We start from the raw sequence: 15,451 nt of genomic DNA on the forward strand, positions 1-15,451 counted from the left end.
ACAATACAATAAAAACCAATCTAATATAAACAAAACATAGAGGGGGGAAAGAGAAAGCGGGAAGAAAGAAGAAACTGCAGAGGCATTAACCCTTTGTGGATCTTCGCCTTCTCTCGCACCAAAGGGGCTGCACCCTCGCAGCTCCTCACCCCCCGCAGAAGATGTTCCCTTCCCTGCCTCCTGCGAAGGGTCCTTCCTCAGCCTCCCATCGCCTTCCTCACCAGCCCAGCGCGGGGGCATCAAAAGATGAAATAAAACTGTGGGTTCCAACCCCGTGTGGGGCTAGGAGACCCTGGGGGTCCCACCCCCCGACTCTGCGCCTCCCGCTCCCGGGGCTGGAGCTCGCAGCTAGACTGCCTCTGGGCCTGGAGGTTCGGCGGAGCCCAGGCGACCCCCTCCCCGCCTGAAGGCCTGTCTCGGGGCAGGGAGTTCCACAGAGTCACAAGGGCTTTCCTTCAGGTTTTCTTGCTTTCTTGGGGCGGGTGTCACGTGCCTCCATGAAGAGGGAGAGGCCGGGCAGCGGCGCCCATAGAGCCTCGAGTCCTCCTCGGGCTAGAGGAGCCTATTTTTCCCGCCAGAACGAGGCCGAAGTCCCGCCCCTTCCTCCGAGGCCTTGCTCCCCATTGGCAGCGCCAGGAGGGGGGAGGAGCGTCCGCGGCATAGAGGAGCGCGAGTCCTAGAAGGGTGGAGAGGAAGCGCGGTCGCCATGGAGACGGGCGAGGGCGGGACCATAGAGTGTCGGCGAGGGGAGGCAGCAGAGCGGCCGGGTCGCCTTCCCGGAGCAGCGGAGGCGGAGGCGGAGGAGGAGGAGGCGGCGGGGTCGCCATGACGTCCGCCTCCACCAAGGTACCCGGGGAGGCGGGGGGGGGGGGGGAGCGCCGCCGCCGCCAGGGATTCTGGGAGGAGGGGGAGGGTGCCTCTGAGCATGGGCCGAGTGCCGCGCGGCGGGAGGAGGAGGAGGCGGAGGGCAGAGCTCGCTCCCTCCCGGGGCTGCTTCGCCCTCCTTCGGCCTGGGGCCTCTTCCCCAAGGGAGGCGGGGGGGGGGAGGCGACGGGGGGCCACGTTCCCCGCTCCTTCCGCTCAAGGGATGGGGAGCCCCACTTCCCGCACTGCGGCGGGTTGGGCTGGATGACCCCTGGGGGCCCCACGCAGCTCAGGGCGGTCCGGGAACAGGGCAGAATTCAGGGCCCAAGAGGGTCTGAGTTGGGACCCCCATCCTGGCCCTTCTGCCCTGGCTCCCCATTCAGAGTGCTGGTTTTGAGCTATAAAGCCTTACACAGGTTGGGACCCCCAAGGGCCGCCTCTCTCCCTACCCGGACCCTGAGATCCTCCTCCTCGCCGGAGCCCCTTCTTCGCGTTCCTCTCCCATGGGCATCGCCAGAACGGGGCCTTTTCTGCAGTGGCTCCCCGTTGGCGGAAGACTTGCCTGCCGCCTCCTTTATCTACCTTTCCGCACCAGGCAGAAAGCATTCCTCTCCTCGCAGGCCTTTGGCCTTCTAAAAGTGTTTGGGGTTATCTGCAGTTGTTCTAGAAGAAGAGGCACCAGAGCTCACCGCAAGCTTCTCCCTTGTTCTCTTAGCACGACAATGGCGCCACCTGAGAGGGGCCTGAGCTGAGATCCAGCCGGAAAAAAGCCCTTGGTTATTGTTTTGTTTTCCCTTAAGCTATTTATTTTGTGTTTTGATGTTGCAAACCGCCCTGCGATCTACAGACAAAGGGCGGTATACAAATTAAATAAATGAACGAACAAACAAACAAATAAATAAATAAATAACATACTCTGTGCATGCTCAGAGGCACCCAAAGAAGCACGGCTCCTGGCAGGTGTGGTGGGTTGTGTGGGGGGTGCCTCCTGCATGCCTCCCCCCTCTCTCCTCCACCCCCTTATTTCCACAAGCAAAAACACATTTCGTGGAGGATGGAGAGCAAGAGGGCTCTCCGCAAGGGGGCTTTGCAGCTGCCCACCCCCTGCCCACCCTTTCTCCCCTCTGCCTTCTTCAACCAACTTCTCTCCCCTCCACAGGTGGGCGAGATCTTCTCTGCCGCTGGCGCCGCGTTCACCAAGCTGGGCGAGCTGACCATGCAGCTGCACCCCGTGGCCGACTCCTCGCCAGCCGGGTGAGCCCCTAGGAGGGAGGGAGGGAGGCCCCCCCACCTATGCTTCTGTGGTCTCAGTCAGGGGGCTGCCCATCTCTTCCAAGGGGTGGCGGCAAGATGGGATGCATGCTCCACAGGCTGCACCCAGAGGTGCCCCTGGGCTCCCTTGCACCTTGGCAAGGAAATGCGCCCTCACCATGGACCGGAAACTCAAAAAGGCTGCGTTTTGTCAGCTTTTGTGCTCCTCATAGCGCGCAGGTGAGCTGGTGGGTTCCTAGCCACTCCGAGCCACAGCGGAGAGCAGTGGTTTTTAATAATAATAAATAGGGCGGCTAACACCAGTAAAATTACAGTAAAAACATAATAGGGGAAAAAACCCCAATTTGAAATACAGGTTAAAATGCAATTTCAAATGCAGCCTCATTTTAAAAGTAGCCCATAGATCAAGACCATAAGAGTCAGACTGAGTCCAAACTGAAGGCCAGGCGGAACAGCTCCATCTTGCAGGCCCTGCGGAAAGATGTCAAGTCCCACAGGGCCCTAGTCTCTTGCGACAGAGCGGGGCCAGTACTGAAAAGGCCCTGGCCCTAGTTTTTGCACTAACCCCTAGGTGTGCCCCCCTCTGAGCACTAAAATCATCACATAGCTGGGGACGACCTTTTTCCATGTGCCCAACTGACGTGCCTCTGCACTGGCCTGTGATTCTGTCTATACTATATGTATAAATTGCAAGTTGCCATATAGATCTAGGTGTGTGTAGTATAGAACAGTATTAAATATATCTTGTATATTGTGTTAAGAACATGCAGATAACTGCATAGCCCAGCACCAGTTCTGAGGTCCCAAGTGCCATGGAAACGCATTTGGGCCCCTCTGCGGACCCCACCCAGCACCCAAGCCCTCCCACCCCTAGGCTCTCCCTGTGCACTGGGGTCAAGGGTTTGCATGCCCCCTTTTGCATTTTGGGGGTGGGAATGTTGCTTGAAGGGCATCCCTGGCAGCAGAAGGGGCGGGAGGAGGAGGAGGAGCAGGTAGCAGCGGTGCAAGAATCCTGACCCCCCACTCCCCACTATCCCCCCAGGGCCAAATGGACCGATGCGGAGATCTCCCTGCTCCGGGCCTCCGTCCAGCGCTTTGGAGATGACCTAAACCGCATCAGTGCTCTCATCAAAGACCGGACTGTGTAAGGGCTGTTGGGGGGCGGGGGGGGGGGGGTCCTTGCACAGCTCTAGAGAGGCCGTTCCCCAGGGCAGCGTAGGAAACAGGTGCTGGACGCATCAAGCTTCTTTATTTCCGTTTTGCGTCCTGTTCCTGCTCTCCTCACAGCAGCCCTGTGAGGTAGGCCAGGCCCAGAAGCCCAGGCTTTTGAATGGCGGTGTCCGGCTCTCTAACCACTGCACCGCGCTCCTGTTGAGGGAATCTGACCTCTCCTCTCCCCCCAACCCCCAGGGCCCAGCTGAAAGGGGCGGCCAAGCGGAAGGTCTACGAGGACAGCGGGCTGCCCCTCCCCTCGGAGTCCCCCAAGAAGGGGGCCCGCAAGGGGCAGCCACAAGGCCCCCCCTCCACCCACGGGGCGGGCGGCCACCCCGACCCTTCGGCTCCCCCTGCGAAGAAGCAGAAGGCGTCTGGTGAGTGGGACCCGGGGGGGGGGGAAGGCTTTCTCTCTCTCTCTGTCTTGGGGGGGGGGTCTCTCTCTGTACCAGGAGCCGGGGTCTGCGTGCTCACCCCCCCATTAAACCAGGGTCTCTTCCCCTTCCGACAGACGTGACCCTCAGCGCTTTGAACGACTCTGACGCCCACAGCGACCTGGTGGACATTGAAGGCTTGGGAGACGCCCCCCCTGCCAAGAAGCTGAACTTCGACCAGGGTAAAGACACGGGGGTCCCGAGTGGGTGCTGGGGGGCCCTTCCCTCCCTCTCTTTCTCCCCCCCATGGGGAATTGGCTCCCCACACCTACTTTGTGGGGTTTGGTTGGTGGGCTGGGTGAGAGGTGCTGGGTGCGAGATGTCCCTGTGTTAGGGGGCTGGGCTCCCCCCGCTGGGTGGGGCAGGAGCCTTATGGGTGGATTGGACTGTGCCCCCCCCCCCGTTCCCCCCTCCCTCCAGCTCCCTGGTCCTTTCTCTCTCTCTTTCTAGACAGCCTGAATCTGGACTCTGGACTCCTCATGACCCCTGGCACAGACTTGCCCCTCCTCTCCCGCTGACGGACCGCTTGCCCCTGCCCTCCGGTGGGGGGCTCTCCCCCCCCCCGATCTCGTGGCCCCCCATGCAAGCACTGCCACTCCAGGCCAAGGACTGGTCCTCCTCCTCTGGTCCTGCCTCTGGGAAGGGGGGGTATCAATCTCAGCTGCTCAACCTCCTCCTGGATCTTTGCCCCCCCCCCAGTGGGGAGAGGAGAGGTTGAGGAGTTGGGGGGCTGCCCCCTTCTTCCCCACCTGGGCGGTCTCATGCTCCACTCCTCACCTGTCTGCCATGATTGATGCGGCTGCCCTCAGTCCCTGCTGACCCACGGAGGCCCCCTTGACTCCCTTGCTGTGCCCCATGGGGCAGGACTCCTCTGCAAATGGGGGGGGCCCTCCTTAGCTTCACCCCACTCCCCCCCCAAGTGTGGTTTTGTCTTTTTGTATGATGATGATGATGGTAGCAATAAAAGCCTCCTGCCTCCCTCCTGGGTCTCCTGTCTCTTTGAGCATCCCGTCTTGCGCCCGAGGCCTCTGGAGACAGCAGCACCAGGGATTGGGGGGGCACTGATGACACACAGACCTCCCCCCCCAGCAATTTGGGACCCAGGGGCTGAGAGAGGGCGGCCTGGCCGGTGCGGAGGGAGAGTCCTTTGGTGGGAGAATTTCATTGCATTGTTCTGTATGGGACAATGACAATAAAGATATCGTATTGTATTGAGAAGGTGAGCAGAGCAGGACGTCCCCTCGCCATTTCCTCTCCCCAGCCTCTTTTCACGTGCCCCCCCATTTCCTCACCCCACATTTCCAGCCCCCCCCCCCGGCGAGTGTGCCAGGCCCACGGGAGCAGCGCAAGCAATACTGGCTGGACAAGGCAGTGCCAATATTTCTGTGCTGCTACGGCGGGACGAGCCTCAGCGTGGAGGGGGGGGCGCAGTCCGCTGGGGGTGTGTCCGGAGGGGACATCTGCTTTCCATCATGTGAGGGGGGTGGAGAGCCCCCCCCACTCTCTTCCCCCCTTGAAGTCCTGCCTGCGCTCGCGTCAACACCACAAGACGGTTTGTGGATTCCCAGACCACCAAACAAACCATGTTGTGCTGCTTGGGCGGACGCAGGATCCAGTCCAGAATTGTTGGGGGCGGGGCGGGGTGGAGTCAGTGCTGGGGGCTCCGGAGCATTGCTTGTTCTGCCCCCACCCCCCCAAACACGCTCACCTTGCAAGTTCAGTTCTGCCAACCTCAGCACCTTCGGTTTCGCTTGTGCCATTTCCCACTCCTGGGGGTGGAGAGAAGAGGGGTGGGAAGAAGGGGGCCTGTATCTTGGGGGGGGGGGTGTCAGGAAGGAGCTTGTGAAACTGGGATAAAATCACAGTGTCTGTGTTTGTTGGCAGGGGGACCCTCTTATCTTATCTCTTATCATAAGAATAACGAATAATAATTTTATTGTTTATACCCCTCCCCCCTGGCCAGTCTTGAACCCGTGCTTGCACTGCGGAGGGTTGGACTAGAGGACCCTCAGGTCCCTGCCTGGCTCGGCAGTTCTGTGCAACGTCTGCATTTTGGGAAACGCATCCCTGTGTGTCCCCCCACCCCAAACCCCTTCCCACAGTAGCTGGTGGGCTCGCCACCCCCACCCCACGAGGAACACGGAGCGGCCAGGGTCCCCCCCCCAGGAGGAGGCCTTGCAGCCCCCCCCCCCCCAAGGGCAGCGGCATAGCAGGAGAAAATGGACCGGGCGGAGGGCAAGGCCAGCACCCCCTTTCTGGTTGCAGAAGGGGCATCGCCCCCCCGGCCACAATTTGCACACAAGCAATTCATGCCAAGGGAGTGGGGGGGGGTCATGCAATTGTGCACACATCCGGCTGCACCCTCAAAAGGCCCTGGGTCCGGGGGGGGGCATTTGTCCTCCCCAAAAGAGCCCATCCCTCCCTATTGGGGGTAGGTAACATATTTGATAGATGGGGCAGGCCGACGCCTAAGAACTTGGGACACCCCCCCCCCCTTTGTGGAGAGCCGGTGGGTCAGTGAGTAGTTGGGACAAAGCCCTGCCTTCCCCATTATTCCCGAAATCTCTTTTGCAGACCTTAGTTCAATAAATAAAATAGCATTTTTGTCCTGTAAAACTACCGCCACCCTCCCAACATGCTGGGCAGCCCAGTTTAGGGAAGTTTTTAATGTTTGATGTATTTTTTTTTTTTTTTAATATTCTGTTGGGAGCTGCCCAGAGTGGCTGGGGAGGCCTGGCCAGATGGGTGAGGTATAAGTAATAAATTATTATAAATAATAATAATAATAATAATAATAATAATAATAATAATAATAATAATAATAATAATAACAACAACAACAATAAAAAACAATTGCTCCCCCCCGTTTCGCCATGTTCCATTTTAACTGGAAAGGAAGTATTCACTTTGAGTCCATTATTAATTTTTGCAGGGGTATCTAATTCTCCCACCCCCTCAAAAAAAAGTGACCCCCAAACTATTTCCTAAGAATTCGCCACGCGTCCATTTTCTGTCTCTCCACCCTCCCCACCTATTTTCTCCAACGTTGCAAATGGCCGAAGAGAAGTTTCGAGGCGCCTGGAGCCTTCGCCTGGCCGGCCTCCTCCTCAAGAGCCAAAGGGTGTGATTTGCTCAAAAGGAAAACCGGGGAAATTAGAGGAATTGGAGAGGGGTGTCCCTGGAGGGCTGGGGGTGTGGGGTGTGGGGTTTTTTCGGAGTGGGGGGTCTCATTTGTGGGCGATGAGTTGAAAGGACACCCACAAAATCCTGTTTTTGGGGTACAGGGACTGGCAGTGGGGCAGATGGCAGTCAAATCATCGATGGGCCCAAGCCTTACTCTCAATATTCCCCTGTTTTCAGGGTTGGAGGCTCTGAAAGCTTATAGACATATTTTGTTGGGTGGGGGATCAAAATATTTTTTGGGGGGCTTGATTTATTTATTTTTATTGTGGAGGGAGAGTGAAAAGGAACCTGTTTTGCTTCAGAGGTGTCCAGCTGCTGTTTTGGTGTGTGGTGGGTGCCCTTAAATTTCAGGATTCTCGGGTGGGGGGTGGCGTGATCCCCCCCACCACTGGAAAACAACAACCCCACCCCTTTGTTTTGCAGTGAGGCACCCAAGGGGTGTCCGGGGCCCGATCCTTCCTCTGGGAGGAAGAGGCTGACGCCTTTGAGGGCAGGATGTGGTGTATTCTGTAAATGACGGGTTCCTTCTTCAAGGAGGGGGTCCGCAGGGGGGGCCGGGCTCCTCCCTTTTAATTGTGGGGTGTCTTGCGGTCTAATTCTGGGGTTCCCGGGGGCTTCACCCCCGCAAGATCCGAGCCTTTGTTGTCCTGGGAGCCTCTTTCTGCTGTTTTCCAGCCACACAGGGTGTGCTTTGGGGCTATTTTGGCGAGATGAGGTTTCACCCTTCTCTGTTTCAGGATCGGACCCCCACCCCCTTTTTTTTGGCCCACGAAGCCAATTTCGGGGTGTCCTCTGGGGGTTGGCCCCCCCTGGATTTTCTGGATCCTGTCTGGGGCCTGCCAGGCCTCTCAGCTGCCTGCACCACTCTCTGCCCAGCTTGCAGCCGTGGAAAGGAACACACCCATCTCCTCCCGGGGCAAGGACAGTCCTGAGCCGGCCCCAATCCCCACGCCACCTCCCTGGGCACCTCCAACTTACCTCCTCTGCTGCCCCATTGCCCCCATCCGGGCGCTGGGGGGGGGCGAGTTTTCCAGAAGCCCTTAAAAAGCACTTTTACACCCACGGAGAGATAGCAAGAGGGGGCCCTGGTGTCTTTGCCACCCAGTCCTGGCACGCTGCCCGCTCTGGATCCGCGTGGGGTTTGTGTGCGTGTGGCCCCCCCTCCTGCGAAAGGGAGGAAAAACTGGCCCCCCGCTTTTTGTTCAGGTCCCAGAATCGGGGGACCCCCTTCCAGCTCGCCCCACTCTTAGATTTTTCCTGGGAGTCCAGATTCGGAGGGTGTGGGGGGCAAAAGGAAATAAAAGAAAATAAGAGGGGGCCCCTCCCCAAGCAGGCCCCCCCAGGAGCTGCCAGCCCTTTTCCGTGCGATTGTGGAGGCAACGAGAGAGGGAGAGAGAGAAAAAAAGAGCAGGGGTGAACGGAGAAAAGCCTGGTCCTTTTTCCCCCTACGCAAGTTTCTACACTTGAAAAAGCCCCTTTGGGGCGCTTGGAAAAATCTGAAAAAAATTCAGGGGGGAGCCTTGGTGCCCCACTGGCGGCGTGCGGAGTTTGGGGCGGATCCGGGCAGGCGCTCCCCGGGGAAAAAATAGCTTTTGAGCGGCTCCGTCTCCCGCCAGCTTCAACGTCCCCAGCTGACTTTGACACGGTGCCAACTTGCAAGGCTGGCTTGGCAGCGGCTCAGCTTTTCAAACGGCCACTCTGGCTCCCTCCCCCCCCCTCCCTGGACGGAGGGCGCCCCACGGCACGGGGCCAGGCTTTGGCCTTGCAGCCCCCCCAGGTCCCCCCCCCCGTGTGAGTGTGCTTTTCACCACAAGCCAGGCCAGTGTGTTTGTGTGTGTGTGAGTGTGTTGTGCGCCTCTCGCTTTCCTGCCACAGAGGCTGTTGAATCTGCCGATGCAAAACGCCAGCCGTCTTTACCGGGCAGCGCCAAAGCCCCCCCACCCTGCCCAAAACGGGGCCTGGGCAAGGCAGGCAGGCCTCCCCTGGCACAGGGCATGCGCCCCCTCCCAGGCAGGGGCTGGGGGGGGCACCCTGAGCCCCCTCCCCACCTGCAAACAGCCCCCCTCCCTGCCTTCTTCACAGAGCGGCCCCCCAAAAAAGCTGCTTGGCCTCCCCTAGCAGGAGAGGTCAAAGGGCAACGGCCTCCGTTTGACCTCTGGGGAAGCCAGGCCTGGCCCAGGGCGGGGGAGGGGCAGCAGGTTCCCGGGAGGAAGTGTCAATCAACCTGCGGGCGGCAAAGGTCAAAGGGCAGCGGGGGGCTTCTGTGCGCGCGCAGAGCGTTTCCTCCAAGGCAGGGAGCCCCAATAGTCACAGGAATTGATCACTGGGGGTCCTGCGGTTCATGGAATTGGAGCGTGGGGACCTCAAGGGACATCTAGTCCAACCCCCTTTTGCTTGTGGATCTGGGCCCACCAATTGCATATGATTTTTTTTGCAGGGGGTGGTGGGCACAGCTGGTTGGTTGCTAGGGCAGCAGTGGCATTATTCCTTTTTTTTTTTTAGGGGGGCAGCTATATGTGTTGGGAAACGAGATTCCTTTCCAGGCCTCGGTTGGTTTTGCGAGATGACACTCCCCCCCCCCCCCAGCTGGCAGGGCCTCTTCCTCCTCTTCCGCTGGGCTTTCATTTCCTGCAATTCGGCCCCCCCCCCAAACCACCTTGTGGGGCACATTCTTCTTGCCTGCAGGCATTTTTAAACTCGCCCCCCCCTTCCAAAAATGCAAAGCCAATCAGGAGCCCGTGGGGTCCTTGCTTCAAGGTCCTTTTATTACAGAATTGCAAAATGCACAGCAGATCCACCAGCAGTGGCAAGGAGGGGGGGGAATGCCCTGTTTCAAGCAATGCCCCCCCCTGACCCCCAGGGCAACCCCCCTCCCCGATTCCCTAACAGAAAAGTATATATTATATATTTATAGAAGATATGTACAAATTATATATATATACATAGAATAGAAAAATAATCCTGCAAATGCCCCCCCCCGAAAAACATGGTTTATACAGTACATGATTTGGTAGCAGAAGGGTGGGGGGTGGGATAAGAGACCCCTTTCAGTCCATCTTGGTACACAGTACTGGCTGGGGGGGGGGACATCCTTGTCCCAGTGAAGTCAGGGAATATCATTTCTGGGGCCCCCCAATGCAACGTCACTCCTGGGCTTCCCCACCTGAGAAACTCCAAGGGTGCCCCCCCACTTTGTGTGGGGATGTTGGGGGGAAGTTTGAAGAAGAAGACTCCCTTATTTCCTGCTGGAGGGTATCTCCCCCCCCCCAACGAAGACCAGCTCCGAGCACAGCCTGACGCGAACCCCCCAACACAAGGAATGGAGCTGGAGTGCCCTTTGCCGTCGCCTGGGGGGGTCAGCTATGGGGCTGGGGGCGTGAGGGGGACCCCCGCCACAAAGAGCTTTTTCGGGGGGGAGTCGATGTCCAGTCCTCCTGCAACGAGAAGCAGAGATGGGGGTGAGGGGTAGAGAATCAGTATCGTGCCCCCCCGTAACTGCCCCCTCCCAGGTACCCCCCCCATTTTGCTCACGCTCTTGGAGCCCCCCACAAATGAGAGTGCCCCCCCCCACCGGCAATGCTCATGTTCTTCCATGTTTTCCCCTTTTCTTTTTCTACCTTTCCTCTTCAGGGTTTCCAGCGTTGGGGGGGTCCTTGGGGAGGAGGGGAGCCTGGAAGAGGGGAGCAGATGGGGGGGGGCAAAGGTCATGTCAGTTCAGCTGCTATAGCAGAGGTGGGACCCCGAGGGTCATCCATCCCAACCCCCTGCAACCCTCCCCCTCCGACCCACCTCTGGAGATGCCAGGAGTGGGGGGTCACAGCACTGGGGGGGCTGGAAAACTGGGGGAGAGAGAGAGGGAAACAATTAGGGGGGCCCCGCCCTGCCCCTGAGAACCCCCTTTCCCCCCTCCCGTCTTCCCTGCGCCCCACACTCACCCCATAGCTGGTCCCGGGTCCGGGGCTGCCGCCGTGGAGGCCGCCAGGGGGCGCCCTGCAAAAGCAGGACAAGCTGAAGCTGGAGCTGCGGGGCCAGGTCCCCCCCATTTTGCACCCCCTAAAAGAAAAGCCTCACCTGCTGCTGGGGGGCCCCCAAACTCTGGGGAGCGTCTCGCTCATGGCCTCAACCTTGCAAGAGAAAAGGGGAAAGGGCAATGAGCCTTTGCAAGCGGGGGCTTTCTTTTTTTGGGGGGGGCCACATGCAGAGCCCCCCCTTGCAATGCGGCTAGGGGGGGGCGCTCACCCCCAGCCCGCTGTCCAGGCAGACGCTGCTGCGGCGGCTCCGGGGGGGCCCGGCCGGCTCCTCCTTCCGCGGGGGGGTCCTGCAAGGAAGGAAAGGCGGGGGGGGGTGAGTTGCGTCACGGGCTGCGCCGGGACCCCCTGCCCCCCCCGCCGCGGGACCCCCCTCTCCTACCCGCAGGGCCCCGGCAGGAGGGGGGCGCTGTTGGACCTCCGCAGGGCCCCCCCCGCCCCGCTGGGCTCCACTTCCATGCGCTCCATGGGGCATCCCAGCCCCCCCGGAGGAAGAGGCGGCGAGCCAGCCGCGAAGTGGGGGGGGGGCTCTTCTGGCAGCTCCGCCTCTTCTGCCGCCCCCCCCGTTTCTTTTCAGTGCAAATACTTCCTCGCGGGGGGGGGGGCAGGCCGGGAGGGGGAGCCGCCCCTAGGGGAGCCCCGCCCCCGAGAAGACTCCGCCCCCTCCTCCCCCCAGTGGTCGCGGGAAGGAAGTGCACGGGGAGGAGGGGGGGTTCTCCTTCCCACCCCCAGAATACACGCGCGCATGCATACACACCTGCACGTGAAAAGGAGCCCGGGCAGGGTTGCGGAGCCCCCCCCCCCGCGTGGGACCCCCTACCCTGCGAGACCCCCTCGGGAGGCATCCTCTACAGGCCGCCCCTCCTGCCTTGCGGCGGGTTGGGCTAGATGACCCTGGGGTCCCTTGCAAGGAGAGCTGCAGGCACTTGCCCAAAACGGGGAACGGGCACAGACCGAGTGCCATCTGCCCACCCTGTGGAACTCCCCGCCACTGGGGATGCCGTCCACTTCCAAACACCTGCTGGTCAGGTTTCTATTCCGACAAGCCCCGGCAGGCAAGACTTCGCTCCACAAAGGTTAGCTGATTTCTGAGTTTAGCTTTTTAAATGGTTTTTATTGTTTGCATTTATTATTATAAACAGCAGCATACAACTTAAAAAAATAAAAATGGATAAAATGGATACTGTAGAGTTGGAAAAGCTTCAGAATCAGATGACAAAGGCGATGGAGGGAATGGAGAAATCCTGCTAGGAGGAAAGGTTGCAAAATTTGGGTTCCACACAGTCACAAAAACAAATTAAACTAAAAAGCCTTAAAAAAAAGAAATAAAAATAGGAAAAACAAAAGTGCCAAACTTAATCTGTTCTGGAAGTCCATTTGACTTCTGAAAGGTTCAAAAACCAAGGTTTAGCTTCTGATTGGTGCAGGTGCCCTGGAAACAATAGCTGACAGCCGCATTGGATGTTCGGCTTCCGAAAAATGTTCAAAAACCGGAACACTTACTTTGGAGTTTGAGAACCAAAGCGTTTGAGAACCAAGGTACCACTGTACTTTGCTGGAAATTCCTTCTTTTGCTGACAAGACCAGTGGGAAGTGGCAACCCAGCGAACTGAGCAGCGGAGTAAACCTGCACCCAGAATTTTTCCGTAACAGACTTCATTGGGGTGTTACCAATGTGGAGAGAAACGTCACATCCAATGGAATTGGCCCCAGTTATCTCATGACGCAGGTGGCACTGTGAGTTAAACCACAGAGCCTAGGACTTGCTGATCAGAAGGTCGGCTGTTCGAATCCCCGCGATGACGGGGTGAGCTCCCATTGCTTGGTCCCTGCTCCTGCCCACCTAGAAGTTCGAAAGCACGTCAAAGTGCAAGTAGATAAATAGGTACCGCTCCGGCAGGAAGGTGTGCTGCTCTGGTTCGCCAGAAGCGGCTTAGTCCTGCTGGCCACATGACCCGGAAACTGTACGCCGGCTCCCTTGGCCAGTAAAACGAGATGAGCGCCGCAACCCCAGAGTTGGCCACGACTGGACCTAATGGTCAGGGGTCCCTTTACCTCGTGAGTAGGGCCAGGTGAGACCAGCTTTCCAACGTCGCGATGTGTCAGCAGCTAAATATTCTGAAAGAATGCTACATTGCAATGTTGAAAAGGAAGGCGCAAACCATTGAGTTTTGGCAATTATTTGATTCTATAGTGGATAGTCGGGGGGAACAGTACAATACATGGTATTCACTTATTGCTACGGTTTTCTGAGCTTTTTTCCTGTTGTGTGTGTCTGGTGCCTGTGTCAATGGCCATTGTCCTGGCCTTAGTTAGAGGCTGTGGTGGGGACTTGGGACTTTGGGGGAGTCGTTTAACTGCCCACCCCCTGTTCCTGGTTTCAACAAGTCCATGACCAGCGGAGGCTGCTGTTGCCATTCCTCCTCCTGTTGTGAGAACTGCGGCTGCTGCCTCCTCCTCCCCGTCCTCCTTCATCGCCTCCTTTTCCCTTACATCTCTGCTGTTAAAAATGGACCTTGCTTGGGAAAGATCAGCTTCCTCTCATAGCCTGGCTGGATACTCCCGACCTTTTCGGTGTCAGGGGCTGATTGATCTTTAAAGAAAACTCTATGGGTGAGCTGGCTGTCTGCCTTCTCAGGGTCTTGTCCTCTCCAAATCTTTTATCGCTGAGCACAAACGGGTATAATAAGTTGACCACAAACTTGACATGAGCCAACAGTGTGACGTGGCAGCTAAAAAAGCCAATGCAATTCTGGGCTGCATCAATAGGAGTATAGCATCTAGATCAAGGGAAGTAATAGTGCCACTGTATTCTGCTCTGGTCAGACCTCACCTGGAGTACTGTGTCCAGTTCTGGGCACCACAGTTCAAGAAGGACACTGACCAACTGGAACTTGTCCAGAGGAGGGCAACCAAAATGGTCAAAGGCCTGGAAACGATGCCTTATGAGGAACGGCTAAGGGAGCTGGGCATGTTTAGCCTGGAGAAGAGGAGGTTAAGGGGTGATATGACAGCCATGTTCAAATATATAAAAGGATGTCATATAGAGGAGGGAGAAAGGTTGTTTTCTGCTGCTCCAGAGAAGTGGACACGGAGCAATGGATCCAAACTACAAGAAAGAAGATTCCACCTAAACATTAGGAAGAACTTCCTGACAGTAAGAGCTGTTCAACAGTGGAATTTGCTGCCAAGGAGTGTGGTGGAGTCTCCTTCTTTGGAGGTCTTTAAGCAGAGGCTTGACAACCAGATGTCAGGAGTGCTCTGACGGTGTTTCCTGATTGGCAGGGGGTTGGACTCGATGGCCCTTATGGTCTCTTCCAACTCTATGATTCTAATATTCGGACGGACGCTTGTTGGGTTTTCATATGACTGCTTGAATGTTAGTCTGATTGATGGATTGCTGCCCTGCAGGCAGGGGTGTATGCAGTGGGGGGTGGAGGGGGTGGGCCGCCCCGGGTGCCACTCTGGGTGTGTGTGTCACAAGATGGCCCCTGCTCCCCCCAGCTGTAGAGCGGCTGAGGGTGCATGCAGTCTGTACGGACGCCGCGCTGCCGCTCTCGCGTGCCATCCATATGGGCGTCCGCACGGGCTGCCTCTTGCACGGCAACTGTACGGGCTGCTGCGTGTGCATACTCAGTACAGGATGCCGCACATGCGCAGCCTGTACGGACATCGTGCGTGCGTCACCGGGCAGTTTGCCCCGCACAGGATGCCGGGGAGGATTCCTCCATCGCTGCCTGCAGGTTTAATTCTGTCTCATACTGCTTTCTTAAAGCTCCAGCACCCTTCGAGGGTGTTATAGGGAAATCCTTGGGCTCACTTGGATTACCAAAGACACCAGCCAGGAATAGAGGAGCAAAGCAGCAGCCAGTAGGCCTGGTCTTTATTTTCAAACGACTGTGGCAACAGGGCTCCCAGCTAACACATTGGAGAAGCAGGAAGAAGCCCAGAACAAAGGGCGGCTCCCACTTTTATCAGTTTTACAAAGATACCCACAACACCCCTAAAATTACATCACAAATACATCACAAATTGGGAGGGTCTGGTAACAGAAACCTGAGCATCAGGTTTGTCCCCATCCTCCTCTTGACCTCCACCTCACACCCATCAAGGAAGACAAAAGAAATATTTACAAGTTCCTGGTTTCCACCCGTTATTCCCACCTCTTTGTCCCGACCAAGAACCTAACCCATTCAAGCTCTGGGAGGAAGACCTTTCATTGCCTACAGACAGCCACCCAATCTTAAACAACTCCTAACCCACAATAATACTACAACCAGACTTAACACGGACACTGGCACCAGAGCCTGCAATAAACCCAGATGCCAACTTTGCTGCCACATACACCCAGACAACACCATCACTAGCCCCAACAACATCACACATACCATCTCGGGACTATTTAATTGCTCATCGTCTAACATTGTGTATGCCATCAAATGCCAACAGTGTCCTTCA

At 57.5% G+C, this 15,451-nt stretch overlaps 3 protein-coding genes across 6 annotated transcripts in view; 1 reads left to right on the forward strand and 2 right to left on the reverse strand.

Moving 5' to 3' along the window:
- ARRB2 (arrestin beta 2) overlaps nt 1–213 on the reverse strand; it is a 233,660-nt gene extending 233,447 nt beyond the window's left edge. The window contains exon 1 of the mRNA XM_077917891.1: nt 209–213. The gene's annotated coding sequence lies outside the window, so the exon portion shown is untranslated. The remainder of the gene's footprint in view (nt 1–208) is intronic.
- A 478-nt stretch (nt 214–691) lies between these two features.
- On the forward strand, nt 692–4,763 carry BACC1 (BPTF associated chromatin complex component 1). 3 transcript variants are annotated; one of them, XM_077917904.1, is made up of 6 exons: nt 692–846; nt 2,024–2,118; nt 3,179–3,280; nt 3,547–3,725; nt 3,860–3,964; nt 4,237–4,763. In XM_077917904.1, exons 1-6 carry the CDS (start codon nt 826–828, stop codon nt 4,239–4,241), a joined length of 507 nt encoding a protein of 168 aa, XP_077774030.1. In that variant the 5' UTR covers nt 692–825; the 3' UTR covers nt 4,242–4,763. The 3 variants fall into 3 exon arrangements, with proteins under 3 accessions (XP_077774030.1, XP_077774029.1, XP_077774034.1); XM_077917903.1 differs by having other exon boundaries at nt 693–846; nt 4,233–4,763; XM_077917908.1 differs by lacking the exon at nt 3,179–3,280 and having other exon boundaries at nt 693–846; nt 4,233–4,763.
- Nucleotides 4,764–9,703: 4,940 nt separating this feature from the next.
- Nucleotides 9,704–11,632, reverse strand: LOC114583640 (uncharacterized). 2 transcript variants are annotated; one of them, XM_028704927.2, is made up of 7 exons: nt 11,376–11,632; nt 11,205–11,283; nt 11,037–11,089; nt 10,901–10,955; nt 10,755–10,804; nt 10,497–10,635; nt 9,704–10,399 (listed from the first exon to the last, which is right to left on the reverse strand). In XM_028704927.2, the coding sequence occupies exons 1-7, from the start codon at nt 11,459–11,461 to the stop codon at nt 10,322–10,324; spliced, it is 540 nt and encodes a 179-aa protein (XP_028560760.2). In that variant the 5' UTR covers nt 11,462–11,632; the 3' UTR covers nt 9,704–10,321. The 2 variants fall into 2 exon arrangements, with proteins under 2 accessions (XP_028560760.2, XP_077772833.1); XM_077916707.1 differs by having other exon boundaries at nt 10,583–10,635; nt 11,376–11,618.
- Between the last annotated feature and the right edge of the window lie 3,819 nt (nt 11,633–15,451).

This window comes from Podarcis muralis, chromosome 13, assembly GCF_964188315.1.
Source record: "Podarcis muralis chromosome 13, rPodMur119.hap1.1, whole genome shotgun sequence".
NCBI lineage: Eukaryota > Metazoa > Chordata > Lepidosauria > Squamata > Lacertidae > Podarcis > Podarcis muralis.